The sequence below is a fragment of the Syngnathus acus genome, chromosome 12 (genome assembly GCF_901709675.1).
Source record: "Syngnathus acus chromosome 12, fSynAcu1.2, whole genome shotgun sequence".
NCBI lineage: Eukaryota > Metazoa > Chordata > Actinopteri > Syngnathiformes > Syngnathidae > Syngnathus > Syngnathus acus.
This window is the reverse complement of record NC_051097.1, coordinates 128,539-144,863: the sequence shown is the minus strand read 5'-3', so window position 1 is coordinate 144,863 and position 16,325 is coordinate 128,539. Positions and strand designations below refer to the sequence as shown.

At 42.5% G+C, this 16,325-nt stretch overlaps 1 protein-coding gene across 2 annotated transcripts in view; it reads left to right on the top strand.

Annotated features, from left to right (window-relative positions):
- Positions 1–4,975: 4,975 nt before the first annotated feature.
- prrc1 (proline-rich coiled-coil 1) overlaps positions 4,976–16,325 on the top strand; it is a 24,793-nt gene continuing 13,443 nt past the window's right edge. The window contains exons 1-8 of one of the 2 annotated variants that reach the window (XM_037265854.1): positions 4,976–5,408; positions 6,572–6,694; positions 7,405–7,725; positions 7,807–7,952; positions 9,886–9,988; positions 10,182–10,345; positions 14,077–14,180; positions 14,907–15,009. In XM_037265854.1, coding sequence (XP_037121749.1) covers positions 5,381–5,408; positions 6,572–6,694; positions 7,405–7,725; positions 7,807–7,952; positions 9,886–9,988; positions 10,182–10,345; positions 14,077–14,180; positions 14,907–15,009 — 1,092 coding nt within the window. In that variant the 5' untranslated portion in view covers positions 4,976–5,380. The remainder of the gene's footprint in view (positions 5,409–6,571; positions 6,695–7,404; positions 7,726–7,806; positions 7,953–9,885; positions 9,989–10,181; positions 10,346–14,076; positions 14,181–14,906; positions 15,010–16,325) is intronic. The other variant, XM_037265855.1, reaches the window with a different exon arrangement.

The window sequence follows — 16,325 nt, the reverse complement described above, 5'->3', positions numbered from 1 at the left end:
CTTGCTGGTGTGGCTGAGCAGAAGAGCGCAGCGCGGCGTCGGAGGCAGGCAGGCAGGTGGTCGAGGCAGGCGGCGATGAGAGCGTGGTCAAGGACAGACAAGTATAGTCAGGACAGGCAGCGAGAAAGGCGAGTCGGAACATGGGCAAAGTTGGCAACGGGAATTGTTCGGGCAGGGCACAGTGGGCAGAGCAGTGGCGTGATGGGCAGGGCAAGGAGACGAACTGACAACCACTGGCTTGATTCACAGGGTTGAAATAGAGCTGACCTAACAAGCAGTGGCAGGTACTGGTGATTGGCTTGATTGGGGGCGTTGCTGGAAGTCAGGTGACGCAGGGACGTGACAGAATACCCCCCCAAGGGACGGCTCTTGACGTCCCAAAAACAACCCGACCCGGGTGGGTTACTCTGACGCGCGTCAATACCAGTCCGACGAGTCAGAGTCATCTGATGAACACGTCTCCCAAGCACTGTCATCAGGTGGCCCAACAGACAATTCCCTATCCTCAGTTGTGGCATCGGGAGGCGCTGGCCTGGGGGCCGGCACAGAGTCAGAATCAGCTTTATTGGCCAAGTTTTTGTATGCCAAACAAGAAATTTGACTCCGGTTGTTCTCAGCCTCTGTCCAACATTTAAGTGACTAACAACATTCAGGTGACTAACAACATTTAAGTGGCAAGAGCAGGACGTTATTGCCCAGTGATGTCTCTGAGACTCTATGAGTGGTGTGAGCTCATTAGAGCGACAGCCTGGGGGAAGAAGCTGTGTCTGTGTCTGATTTTGACGTACAGCGCTCTGTAACGCTGTCCGGAGGAGAGTGGTGCGAACAGACTGTGACCTGGGTGAGAAGGCTCTGTAGAGATGTTACTTGCACGTTTCCTGGTCCTGGACAGGTACAAGTCTTGGATAGATGGGAGGTTGGTCCCAATTATCTTTTTCGCAGTCCTGATTGTCCGTTGCAGTCTGTGCTTGTCTTGTTTGGTGGCCGATCCAAACCAGACAGTGATGGAGGTGCAGAGGATAGACTGGATGATGGCAGTGTAGAAGGTCTTCAGCAGCTCCTGTGGCAGGTTGAACTTCCAGAGCTGTCTCAGAAAGTACAACCTCTGCTAGGCCTTTTTCCAGACAGAGTCTATGTGGCCGGTCCATTTCAGGTCCCGGGAGATTGTGGATCCCAAGAATTTGAAGGCGTTTGTGGTGGGAATAGCATTACTGAGGATGGTGAGGGGTGGAAGTGGCGAAGTGTCTCTCCTGAAGTCCACTGTCATCTCCACAGTCTTGAGCGGGTTCAGCTCCAGGTGGTTTTAGCTGCACCAGTGGACCAGCCGCTCCACCTCCTGTCTGTACGCAGTCTCATCACCGTCCCGGATCAGTCCGATTAGATTGGTGTCGTCCGCATACTCCACGAGCTTGACAGAAGGGTCTCCTGAAGAGCAATCGTTGTGTAGACAGAGATGAGCAGTGGGGAGCGTACACACCCCTGGGGGGCGCCAGTGCTGGTGGTCCGGGTGTCGGACGTGATGGTCCCCAGCCTCACCTGCTGTCTCCTGTTTGTCAGGAAGCTGGTGATCCACTGGCAGGTGGAGGCAGGCACCGCGAGCTGGATAAGCTTCTGGTGGAGGATATCGGGAGCGATCCACAAACAGAATCCTGGCATACGTTCCTGGGGTGTCTAGGTGGCGCAGGAAGTAGTGCAGTCCCATGTTGACCGCATCATCCACCGACCTGTTTGCCTGGTAGGCAAACTGCAGGGGGTCGAGCAGGGACCAAATGTCTCTCTTTTGGATGACCTCTTCGTCTTCAGCTCCCTCAGCGGCATCTTCAGCTCCCTCAGCAAACCTTTGTGGGGGCTCAACATTTTTTGCTTTCTTGCCAGCTTTGCCATTTTTTAGCACTTTTAGTGGCGGAGTCTCCTCCTCATCACTTGAATCATCCACTTCTATGGGAGGCGGAGGGGCTTTTTTTGTCTCGATGTCCCCTGACGCGCGTCAATACCAGTCCGACAAGTCCGCCCTGCTCCATTTCCGCACGTGACACTTGTACCTTATTGTAAAAAAAGTTGTTACAATAATAAAAGAGTTCTAAAAACATATTTGCAGTATGTATACTATAGCTACATCTACATGTGTTATGCACACACACGCACGCACGCACGCACGCACGCACACACACACACACACACGTATCATATTTATATTTATATTTCTACATTATTTTCTGTATGTCATTTATACTATTAATATAGTATTTACATGTTATTATTTAATGTTGTAATGATAACATCTGCACGTATATGGTTTAATGTACATTTATTGAGACACAAAAAATTATGTATGTTAAAAATGATAAAGTGACACTACTTTGTGGATTTTCACTTATCCCGGGTGGTCTTGGAACCAATTTTCCACGACAAATGAGAGGTTACTGTACTTCCAGTTTGTTTAATAGAAAATTAACAACCAAATTAGACACTGCATTCCAGCGGTTATTCTTGTTCTGATTTCCTTGTCTCAAATATGAGCTGGTTGACATACACTTCTTATAATTTCCATTCCAATGCTTCTCGGATTTTATATGAATTCATGACCATTGTTTGAAAATTTACAATGAGCGGGAGAGCGCGCGCCAATCGCCCTCTGCCTCACACATTGTCTATTGTTTATGTCCAACTTACTTAATGCAAGGTCGTTTTTCTTCTATTAAGGAAAGCGCACACTGACACAAAAATCAAGCTTACATGAAAAGAGTTGAATTTCATCTGATCATATGAATCGTCTGCGTTCAGAAAAGAGTTACAATCAGCACAGGACCGCTTTTCTATCTCCCGTAGTTTCCACCACCACTCGGGCAGAGATCAGAAAAGCTGATGCTAATTCAGGCAGTCCTTACAATTATATGGCTCTGCTTACTCTCAGTACTATTCTAAGAAGGCTGTTGGCTTTTTCGGCCTCTTCGCGCAACTGCTGGCATACTGCTTATCTCAGCGTCCTTTCCTGCAAATGTCATTTGAACCACCTCTTTCAACATTGGTGATCAGAGCTACTGTTTCTTGCTGCCCAATGTATTTGTATAGAAACATTCCCCCCTTCTGTAGATTGTTCTTGTCAGTTTACGAATGTTTACGAATCTCTCATGCAAGCCACTGAACACTGTTACACTAGTGTTTAATGATTATCTCAGAACAGAAGTGCAGAACACATTCATGTGCATGAGTCTCAATATTTGCAAACCAAACAGATTGTGTATGTGAACATTTATGTACTTTAATAAATGAAGTGACCATATTAGTTTTGAGACTTTTTGACTCTATATCCAGATCGTCAATATTAGCATTATAGCTCAATAGCATCAAGGTTATGTGACCTATTGACCACAAAAATTGTAGGATGAAAGACCTACATGGGCTGGTTGAGATACTCCTCTTGTAACTGACCAAAGACATCCTCTCTTCAAAGTCAAAGTCAGCTTTATTGTCAATTTCTTCACATGCCAAGACACAAAGAAATCAAAATTACGTTCCCACTATCCCACGGTGACAAGACATAGTACACAATATACATACAAGTAAACAACACAAAACATAAAAACAAGAAGGCACAAACAATGAATAAATAAGAGTGATGAATAAATAATAAATAAACAAATAACATAAGAGGGGCAAAAATGGAGCAAGTGTCCATACAGCAGACAGTCAGAATATAGCGCAAAAGTACAGGACGCTACGCAGAAGGGGGGAGAGAGTTCAGGATCCTGGAGCAAGTGTGCTTACAGCAGACAGTCAGAATATAGCGCAAAAGTACAGGACGCTACGCAGAAGGGGGGAGAGAGTTCAGGATCCTAACAGCCTGGAGTATGAAGCTGTTGGTGAGTCTGGTGGTGCGGGAGCGCAGGCTCCTGTACCTCTTCCCAGAGGGCAGAAGATCAAACAAAGAGTGAGCGGGGTGACTCACATCACTCACAATCGTGGTCGCCTTGTGGGTGAGATGGGAGGTGTAAATGTCCTTCAGGGAGGGGAGTGAAGCACCAATAATCTTACCAGCCGTGTTCACTATGCGCTGCAGGGCCTTCATGTTGTATTCAGTGCAGCTACCACCCCAAACAGCGATACAACTGGAGAGGACGCTCTCAATGGCACCACGGTAGAATATAGTCATGACGGCCGGAGGAGCACTTGCTCGCCTGAGTTTCCGCAGGAAGTACAGGCGGCGCTGAGCCCTCTTCGCCAGTGATGCGGTGTTGGTGGACCAGGAGAGATCCTCACTGATGTGCACCCCCCCACCCCATGTAAGTCCAAAAAGCCGCCTTAAGTCCAGGAAAAGGTTTCTGAAAAGTGTCCCACCCCTCGGAACACCGAGCATAGGCAGTGAAAGAGTCACTCGGTGGGAAGAAAGACTTCCACAATCTTCCACCAGAAACTACAATGGAGCTTAAGGCAAGCGAGGCACTGCCCCCAGGAGCAGACACCAACTATGCAACGTGGAAATGCCTAAACAGACTAAGATCTGGTGTTGGACGTGCAAAAGTCACTCTCGCCAAATGGGGACATCTGAATGATCGGAACGCTGAGTGTGACTGTGGCACTGAACCACAGACCATGTAACACCTCCTCATATGCCCCCTGCTGGAACATCCCTGCACAGCGTCGAACTTAGCAGAGTTTAATGAGAAGGGACAGAAATGTGTTCAGCTGTGGCTGAACCACATCTAGCCAAGCCTTGTAACTAACTGCCTTGTAGACACGATAAGAAGAAGAATTCCATTCCAATGCTTCTTATATGTTGTGAATTTGTTTCTGTAAATATTAGGGTTTTAATTCAATAACTTCCAGGTCATGTGAACCAATTATTTTAAAATGCACTGCTGAGGCTATTATAAATGTGCAGATGTTTTTAATTTTGAAAAATTACATAATAATGCAACATAATGAGGCATATTCGAAATTAGTCGTCTATTATTTTGAAAACCGGATGTGTTTACATGATATCGCACGCACTTCTTTTCCCTCGCTCTCTTTTGCCGTGTTTATATTGTATCGCACTGCTTTGCTTTCCCTTCGCTCTTTTTTTTACCGCAAAGCGTAAAATATGGGCACCTTTGAAATTCAGGAGGGGCTGGCTTGACCGCGTGAAAGATGCCTGGCATGAGTGTATTCCTTTCATGGCTGTTATGCTGCAATCGACGAGGGTCGGAAGTAGAATTTATCCGACTTCCAACTCGGTGAAGTGGACAACATCCCTTTGAACTGGGGGCTGTGGTGTGGCAGCTGATCCGTCAGGAGCGAGTCCAATTTCCCTGTAGTGGGAGGAGCTCGAATCTAGGGACTCACCATTAGAGCAGACGTGGCAAAGCATGGCGTCATCAACGTGAGTCTGTGGTTGTTCATGGGAAATCGAGCTGATCAGCTCGCAGGTGAGTACAAAGGCTGTTTATGTTGCAATATGGATTTATATACACGTTATCTCTAACGACACGTGTTTCCCTTAGCAGTTAAAGCTTAACTAAAAACAAACCGTACGAACATCTTCAGTACTGGACTTTCCTTTTGCTTTGTCATGAACAGCAGTGTACACGTGTAACGTTATAGCTCGCGCTCGCCACACACACACACACACACACACACACACACACACACACACACACACACACACACACACACACACACAGAGCGGTTTGATTGCATTCGCTAATGAAATTGTGTTCATAAAAACAAAGTGTTGTTCAAAGTATAAAGAGCGGTGCTAATTGAACCCTGCTCATAGAACGCTAAATGCCCAGTGAAATATACCGGAACGCGACAATTTTTCGACGCATCTCGGCAGTTGTGCCATTGTAATTCCCATGCGGGAGCGCCTATGCATTGGGTGACAGCAGTGCGAAATTACTTGCCTGTTGACATTTTAAGAAACGAATAACTCACATTTATGTTTTCGGATTTTCAATTTTATTAAAAAGGTTTTGAAAAATAGTGTTTCTATTCAACGCTAGCTGTGTGGAAAAGCAAAAGAACTGTACACAGTACACCCCCTCCCGTTCGGCAGTTTACGCGAGGTGCGTTCAATGACCAGTCACACAATATGACTTCTCATATCCAACAAAATTATACTAATAATATTCATTCAATGGGTGCATTGAAACTGCAACGACGAGTACGTGAATTGTATAACGGTAATTTGACCCACTATAATCAAATCAAAAGGAAGGGGATTAATTTTTCTTTCAGAGGTAATTAACAATTTGGCACAACAGTTTTTTTCTACCAGAGATGTAAACCAGCTGATTTATTTTTAATTGAATAAGCAGGCCTGCTTCACCCCTATTGGTCAAGTCATGTGTTTGCAGTGCATGTAATGAAATTGTGATGAAGTGTGACAATGAGCAAGCTCAAACAAACAAACAAGCTCAAACAAACAAACAAACAAACAAACAAACAAGCAAAGGTAAGCCTTTGGCAAAATTGTTTTCCGTTGGATACAGTTGATTGTTTTTTCTACAGAACAATCACAACAACAGGTTAATTCAATGTCAAACTATTGTTTACGAGTACTATTTGTAAATATTTTGTTCCACAAAAGATTCTGCTCCCCTTAAGGTTAAGGAAATGATGGAAGAGAGTGGGATTGAGACTACGCCTCCATCCAGCCCTACACCACCAATAAGTGCAGCTGCTTCAGTCAGCGCTCCTCCAATGAGCATAGGTAGGACATTTGTATTTATTCTAGTCCAGAGGTCTTTTACCAAAAGGGAATCAATCATTTTTTCATTTAAATTGCTCGCATTGCTCAGAGGCACACCCCACGCTATCATTTTCTTCATTTGTACACCGTTCTCCTGTCAATTATAAACCCGTGGAGTAGCGCATTTGTATAAGGTGAAGAGCAAAGTGGCGAGGGATCTCTGTACTGTTTATTACTCATTCATTATCATTTATCATTATCAATCATTAAATCTATGCCTCTGAGACTGCCGGCTGTTATAAAAGCCAGATGTGCTGCAACAAATAACCAGTGGTGTGTTGTTCACTTGTTTTTATTGGTCCATATTTTTTCCTCATAATTGTGTGGTTCTGTATTTTCTTTCTCCTGCTTTGTGTAAACAAGTAACTTTTTCTTTTAGTATTTCGTTAAGGCAGAAAGTTTCCATTTGTGTGTCTGTCATCTGCTTATTTTCTACAAAATTATACAACTAAATGAACGGCCTTACAGACTGCAAATTTTAGGAAATAGCTATATGGGCTCATTTACTCTCGTAAAGACTGCCTGGGCTGTCATTTTGGGGAGTACTTACTTTGCAATAAGGCCCGTAAATGTGAAATTATGTTAAATACAAAAAGTGTTAACAAGTAATGTCTAAAAGATGACCAGCATTTGACAAACAGTATCATCAAGGTTTAATATTTGTGTTTCAGATCCATCAAGTCATCTCATCGCTGCAGGAACTAGCTCAATCAATGCTTCTTCCCTTCCTGCTTTTAGCAGCCCCGTGACTCCACCTTCCATATTTCCTCCTCCATCTTCACTTGGCAGCCCCTTCAGCACCAATACTTCGGTCTCTGTGCCTCCCCTGACCTCTTCCACAGGACCACCATCCTTTTCTTCTGGTGCACCCCCTGTTGGGCCTATTTCCAATTCTTCCATGAGCGCAGGATATGACATCACACGGGGTCATGCTGGTCGAACACCACAGACACCGCTGATGCCAACTTTTTTCAGCCCATCCTCTATTCCAGGTACATAATGTGTGCAACAGCATACTTGATTCAATTCTATTGCAACCATGGATGGTGTCATGGCTTTCTTTTCATCTCCAGGTGTACTGTCTAACCCTATGGTTCAGCAACCTGCCATGACTGTGGGTTTAGATGCCAGATCCCCAATCACATTCCCTGAGGAGCAAGAGGATCCCAGAGTATCCATAGACAACAATGGCAGTAGAGGAATATGGGGCTTTTTTAAGGTAAATGTTCAATGATTGTAAAGCCAACATCAAGAGATTGTCCAATGATTGATTACATTTGAATTTTGTTTTGTTTCTCTAATAGTGTGTACTCGTATGAATTTAAATTTCATTTGAATTTTCTAGATGACTAGTTCACAGCTGCGGTTTGGGGACTGCATGTTTTTCCTCAGTATTTTCAGTTCAGTACATTTCGAAGCTAATAAATGCATTTAGGTTATGCAGTAGATTCCGAATTTACTGCCCCGATCTATGTAAAACGTAATGTCCTCAGATTAGTTCATCGGGTCTGCATATTACGCCTGTTCATTACGTCTCTGTGTGGCTTGCACAAACGGTAGTATTTATTTATCAATGGCGGCAAAGGTACATACTTAGCACAAATGATAGTATTATTTACCAATGGCGGCGGAGGTATGTATTCCGGTACGTGTTACGTCTAGTCCTCTGATGGTCTACCGCCCTGAACTACGTAAAACGTAGTGTCCTCTGATTGGTTCATTGGGTGCCTGTATATTACATCTCTGTGTGGCGGAAGCCACACAAAACAACGTTACAGATTTGCACAAACGGTAGTATTTATTTATCAATGGCGTTGGTGGTACATACTTTGCTCAAACGATCGTATTTATTTACAAATGGTGGCGGAGGTATGTACTCCTCTACGTGTTACATCCAGTCGTCTGATTAGTTTACCGCCCCGATCTACGTAAAACGTAATGTCCTTTGATTGGTTCATCGGGTGCCTGTATATTACGTCTCTGTGGCGGAAGCCACACAAAACAACTTTACAGATTTGCACATACAATAGTGCCGTAATTTCCGGACTATAAGCCGCACCTGATTAGGCCGCACCAGCTAAATTTAGGGGAAAATCTTGTTTTGTTCATATATAAGCCACACCGGACCAGAAGACGCAGGTTTTTTAATGTTTAATTACAATTTGTATGAGAATATACACAGGAAAGAGATGGTTCTCCGGGGATGCATACCTTTTATTAACATAACCCTTATTGACAGAGATGAAGGAGCTCTGCAAACATACAAACATGTATAAATCTCAGTGACGACCATAATAAACTTAATGTGCAGGAAACACTAGCAACACAAAACTAATAATAAATAAAATGGGACCACTTTCAGGGGTAAAGTTGGCAATGTGATACGAGCGACACGTATAGCTATATCCAGAGTAGATGTGACCGGCAAATAAATAAAGAAAAGAGTGACGCAACAAGATGTCATCAACAATAGCCCAGTACCCTCTAGTGACCGGAGGAAACCTCTACAGTGCATGAGCAGTTCCTTCGTTAGGAGCCAAATCGACTGCCTTTAAGTTAAAAGCGGCATCATATGCATTTCGTTTGTCCCCCATAATGAGGGTTTGTGTATAAAAGCTTCCTTTCTTCAGTAATGTCCGTCTTGATCTCGTTCTGTCTCTTCTTTGTGTCAATTATACAGCACTATTTGCCTGGCGGACGGACATGCGATCAACACACCACTCTTCTCCCCAGTGACCGTGTGTGGTCTCATATCCCTCCGTCCAGCAAAGCGGTGCCGGCCAACAGCGGTCGGTCCACAGCCTTTTTACGAGTGTATAAATATTAGTCATCACAAAAATCATGAAAAATCCATAGATACGCCGCACCGGACGACAAGCCGCAGGGTTCAAAGCTTGTGCAAAAAGTAGCGGCTTATACCTAGTCTGGAAAAGGAAAAGTGTTTCACAGGCCCAACCGGGGTCAGTTCACGTCAAGTTTCAGAGTGGTTCATCTGTTTCTGTGCAAATTCTGAGGTTTCTCCTGAAGTTATAGTTATCACAGAATACTGAATTTAGAAATGTCACTGCATCTTAAATGATATTGAATGCTGCCCATTCTTTGCCAGGTAAAGGATGATGATGATGATATTATGCTCTTTGTTTTCGCTTTAGGGAGTCGCTGGCAACCCTGTTGTTAAAACAGTCCTGGATAAGACTAAACATTCTGTAGAGTCTATGATTACCACTCTAGATCCTGGCATGGCTCCATACATCAGTAAGCATCTCTTATCACTCAAGCCATATAGGCAAATGATGACAGTGGTGTAAAATAACACATCTTCTTTCATCAATAAAGGAGGATGGAATGGCACAGAAATCTTGTCAACTTGGAAATAAAACCATATTTAGATCTTTTGATGATGAAGAAAATGAACGAATGTGAAACGATGTGTTTTTTTCCTTTATAGAGTCCGGAGGGGACATTGACATTGTTGTGACATCAACTAAAGAGATAAATGTTGATTCAGTCCGAGATGCTTTTCAAGAGGTGTTTGGAATGGCCATGGTGACTGGAGAAATTGGTTCTTCCAACATTGCCCCTCAGCCTGTGGGTTATGCAGCGGGGCTCAAGGTCCGTTTTGAAAAACATCCGTATTTTTATGCGTGTATGGATGTAAAATTTGTGTATACTTAGACGCGTGGTATTTATTTAGGTATTTTCTCCCTCTGTCATTCTTTTTCAATGTTCATTGTACTTAACTGCTTCTGATCATCATGCCAATTTTAATATCTCACAAAGACAACCATTGTAAAATGCAAAATACCGTTTATAGAGAATGATTCTTTTATTAAGGTAGAAAAAAAAAATTACATGGTGTATTCAGACCCGTGTGTTTGGTCCAATTTAAACGGACCAGGGTTCAATTGTAACGCTGGTCCGGACCTTTTGTGCAGGTGTGAATACACAGATGAATCCTGGTGCGGATTAAAGAACCACTTTGCTTTGCTTTACTTTCGGTTTGCTTCCAAACAAACTCTGGTGCGGTTCGCTTCAGGTGTGAATACAAACAGTGTAGATCCGAACCAACAGCACAAATATGCAGAACAGGAATGCAGCGCGTAGGACTCGAACGTTTTCCTCCATTTCCGGTTCTGTGCTCTGTGTGCCGCCCTGGTCAACTGCTGTTCAATGGGAACATAGATCTTCACAAGCATGGGTGTGTTTACAAAATATACTTCACTTGCAAAATGTGCAGTCTGAATAGGAACCGCATCAAACAAAAAAAAAAAAGTTCGGTTTTGGTCCGGATCAAACAAGCGGACTAGACGACTTTTCTGGTCTGAATACACCCTTAAAGAAGTGAAGTAAATTGAGAAAAATTGAAATGCAATCTAGTTTGGTCACGAGTAAAGTAATAGAACATCATACAACATATAAAGCATGAAAAAACAATTTATTTTGTGAATGTGCGTGCGTGCGTGTCCACACGTATCTATATATTGGGGCGAAAAAAGTATTTAGTCAGCCACCAATTTTGCAAGTTTTCTCACTTACAAGATGAGCGATGACTGTAATTTTCATCATAGGTACACTTCAGCTATGAGAGACAGAATGGGGGGAAAGAATCCAGGAAATCACATTGTATTTTTAATGAATTAATTGGTGAATTCTTCAGTAAAATAAGTATTTGGTCACCTACAAACAAGCAAGATTTTTGGTGCTCACAGACCTGTAACATCTGCACAGGTATCAAACTCCAGGCCACGGGGGCCGCATTACTACATGTTTTCCAAGTTTTCCTCGTTAAACACACCTGATTCAATTAATCAGGCTCCTGCAGAACGTGAGGATGAACTGATCATTTGAATCAGATGTGTTTAACAAGGGAAACTTGGAAAACATGTGTGACTCGGCTCCCGAGGACTGGAGTTTGACACTCCTGTTTTATAGAGTCCTCTGTCCTCCACTCCTTACCTGTATTAGTGGCACCTGTTTGAACTCATTATCAGTATAAAATACACCTGTCCACAACCTCAAACAGTCACAACAAACTCCACAATGGCCAAGACCAAAGAGCTGTCAAAGGACACCAGAAACAAAATTGTTGACCTGCACCAGGCTGAGAAGACTGAATCTGCAATAGGTAAGCAGCTTGGTGTGAAGAAATCAACTGTGAGAGCAATTGTTAGAAAATGGAAGACATACAAGACTGCTGATAATCTCCCTCAATCTGGGGCTCCACGCAAGATCTCACCCCGTAGGGTCAAAATGATCACATGTATTGTGAGATTTTGAGTGGAAACCTCCCATCAGCAAGGGCATTGAAATTTAAACATGGCTTGGTCATTCAGCATAACAATGATCCCAACCACATCGCCCGGGCAACAAAGGAGAGGCTTCGTAAGAAGCATTTCAAGGTCTTGGAGTGGCCTAGCCAGTCTCCAGATCTCAACCCCATAGAAAATCTTTGGAGGGAGTTGAAAGTCCATGTTGCCCAGCGACAGCCCCAAAACATCACTGCTCTAGAGGAGATTTGCATGGAGGAATGGGCCAAATTACCAGCAACAGTGTGTTAAAACCTTGTGAAGACTTACAGAAAACGTTTGACCAACAAAGGGTATATAACAAAGTCTTGATATTAACTTTTGTTATTGACCAAATACTTATTTTCCAGCATAATTTGCAAATAAATTCTTTAAAAATCAGACTGTGATTTTCTGTTTGTTTTTTTTCATTCTGCCTCTCATAGTTGAAATGTGCCTATGATGAAAATGACAGGCATCTCTCATCTTTTAAGTGGGAGGCCTTGCACAATTGGTGGCTGACCAAATACCTTTTTGCGCGCGCGGCATGAAAAAATAATTTCTATTTTGTATATTCAACAAAAGTCGTTCCCGGCAAGCGACGAACCTGGCAGTGTGAGGTCTTTAAAGAAAATCACTGGCAGTACATTCAAAGCCCTTTTTTTGAATGGTCAGTGTCGTCACGATCAATTGGATGCTCCTGGGCCACAAAACACTTGTTAATAGTACGTTCGACAAGCCACAAAACACTTACCAATAGTATGTTCGACAAGACACAAAACACTTGTTAATAGTATGTTCAACAAGCATTGTGGCTTGCCTGCCTGTCAGTGTTCCATTTCTTGTTGTTGACATGAAATATGAAGGGGTTGAACAAAAGTTGTCCTCTCAATCGGATGTAAATACCTGGAAATAATACCGTAATTTTCGGACTATAAGTCGCTCCGGAGTATAAGTCGCATCAGCCATAAAATGCCCAAAAAAGTGAAAAAAAACATATATAAGTCGCTCTGAGTATAAATCGCATTTTGGGGGGCAATTTATTCGACAAAATCCAACACCAAGAAAGTCATGAACGAGCAACAACAGGCTAAACGATAGGTATGCTAACGTGACATAAACACAAACTAAGAGCTGAGAACGGCCCTGACGTAAAATTCAGAGTTATTAAAAAAACTTACATAAATAACACGTTAATAAAACCATCTGTGTCACTCCAATTCATTAAATCCATCAATCGTCCTTTGTCAACAATGCGTGCGCGCTGCTGACGGCGCTTGCACTTCAAAATATTCCACAGGCCCATATAAAGATATATAAATTAGATATCAAATAACTATTATATAAGCAATAGTATTATCAAACCATCTGTGCACTCTAAATCATTAAATCCATCGATCAAATTCCTCGTCCTTTGTCAACAACGCCGCGCGTGCGCCCTGACGTCAGCCTCGTCGTTATTCCACAGATCTACTATATAACTATATTGTAGCGTTAACAAAGTTAAAGGAAAAACGTGGGTTTGGTAAACGGCTCTTTATTTAACAAAACAAACTTCCAGGCTTGTGGCGGTGTGGACTTCCAGCCACGGAAGTGGAAGAGAGCTCCATAGAATAGGACCGGGCGTGCGTAAAAGCATTGTCCGAGCCCCATCCACCGTCCCTGGACAGCCACCCGGCCGAGCGCCGGCCCCCGACTTCAATCCACGGAAGTGAAATAGAGCTCCGTCGAGTCAATCTTTGTCCTTTATGTAAACAACCGCCACGCCGCGTCGCGCTGCTGACGTCACTTGAAATTCAAATTACAGTAATCCCTTGCTACATTGCGGTTCGTCTATCGCGGTTTCGCTTTTTTTTTTTTTTTTTTTTGAAAGTTTTTGAAAAAAAACACATAAGTCGCTCCTTATTATAAGTCGCCCCCCCACCCAAACTGAAAAAAACCGTGACTTATAGTCAGAAAATTACGGTAATTGAAATGTTAATGTTTATTCATTTTTTTATTTCAAACTGAACCATATAAATTAACAATTTACCTGCCGTTGTTTCTTGAGTGATGCAGGGGGCTCAGGAGCGCATTGATAGTTTGAGAAGATTGGGTGTGATCCACGAGAAGCAGCCAGTGGTCTCAATGGAAAAATTTATTGCTGAGCTCTTTCCAGACAGGTAAGACACTCCTTGAAGATAAACTTTGTAAAGCCACTCACACATTCTCTCCACTTTTGAGAAGTGTAGCCTTTTAAAACCATAAACCTAGGCCAAAATAATTAAGGCCACACCTGAACGTCTAGCGTATTTATAATAGAATATGTAGACGTTTCCCTTTATTATTTTATATTTTTATGAGTAACATTGTAAGTAAAATTCAGAGGGACAGCGCATGTTAGGTGCTTCAGAGATAAAGCCAGAGAGGCCAGACTGAGATGGTTCAGACATGTACAAAGGAGGGATAGTGAATATATAGGTAGAAGGATGGAACCACCAGGCTGGAGGTCAAGAGGAAGACCAAAGAGGAGATTTATGGCTGGAGTGAAAGAGGACGAAGTTAGTTGGGGTGAGAGAAGAAGATTCACAAGATAGGGTGAGATGGAAACAGATGGTTCGCTGTGGCGAACCCTGAGGGGAAAAGAAGAACATTGTAAGTAAAATACCTGTTCGAAAAATTTGAAAAAAGGCCTAAAATTCTCATTAAGCCTTTACACTTACATTGGAAAAATGGAAAATGCGCATTTTCAGTATGTTTTTCAAAGAAGAGCTCGAAATAAAATTATTTATTTATGATCATTTATTTTAGTAGTCGGATTATCCCCCTGCTAAATGCAGAGACTTTGGGTTCATACCAAAATTTGTCTTGTTTTATACAAATCTCATAAATTATGTTTATGTATTCAGGTGGTTTGACATAGGCTGTTTGATCCTGGAGGACCCTGGTCATAACATCCGACTGGAGGTCTTCACCCAGGCAACTCCTCTGGCTCTCGAACATGTCCAGCAGGTAAATATGAGTAATTACCTGAACTGCAAAGTGAATGTGCCATTGTTTTGTAGACGATGATGATAATTTCTACAGAAAGTGGATAAATAAGTATTCAGTTAAAGTAGAATACAGTAAAACCCCAACATCACAGGGGTCACATTTCAGACCATCCCTGCAATAAGTGAAATCTGAGAGGTTTTATGGCATTCGTTTTTTAGGGTCTTTAAATACACTTTAAATATTTGAACAATATTTATGTAAATGTTATAATATTATATATATCACATGTGTCAAACTCAAGGCCCGGGAGGCCAGATACGGCCCACCACATCATTTTATGTGGCCCGCGAAGACAAATTGTGCATCAAATTCGTGTGTCATTACTAGAATTGCAAATTGTCTTCACTTTTAATAAAATCTTTTTTTTTTAAATATTTGACCAGTTTTTACACTTCTGATTTGAAAACGAGTTGTTTGTCAGTTTGTTTTGTAGCTTTTACTGTATATAATATGAGGTACTCATACATTTATTTGGGTTGACAGTCATAATGGCCCTCGGAAAGAAGCTATGACTACAATGCGGCCCGTGAAAAAAATGAGTTTGACACCCCTGATATATATATGTGTGTATATATATATATATATATATATATACATACATACAGTGTCTTGCGAAAGTATTCGGCCCCCTTGAACCTTTCAACATTTCGCCACATTTCAGGCTTCAAACATAAAGATATAAAATTTTAATTTTTTGTCAAGAATCAACAACAAGTGGGACACAATCGTGAAGTGGAACGAAATTTATTGGATAATTTAAACTTTTTTAACAAATAAAAAACTGAAAAGTGGGGCGTGCAATATTATTCGGCCCCTTTACTTTTAGTGCAGCAAACTCACTCCAGAAGTTCAGTGAGGATCTTTGAATGATCCAATGTTGTCCTAAATGACTGATGATGATAAATAGAATGCACCTGTGTGTAATCAAGTCTCCGTATAAATGCACCTGCTCTTTGATAGTCTCAGGGTTCTGTTTAAAGCGCAGAGAGAACCATGAAGACAAAGGAACACACCAGGCAGGTCCGAGATACTGTTGTGGAGAAGTTTAAAGCCGGATTTGGATACAAAAAGATTTCCCAAGCTTTAAACATCTCAAGGAGCACTGTGCAAGCAATTATATTGAAATGGAAGGAGTATCAGACCACTGCAAATCTACCAAGACCCGGCCGTCCCTCCAAACTTTCATCTCAAACAAGGAGAAGACTGATCAGAGATGCAGCCAAGAGGCCCATAATCACTCTGGATGAACTGCAGATAACTACAGCTGAGGTGGG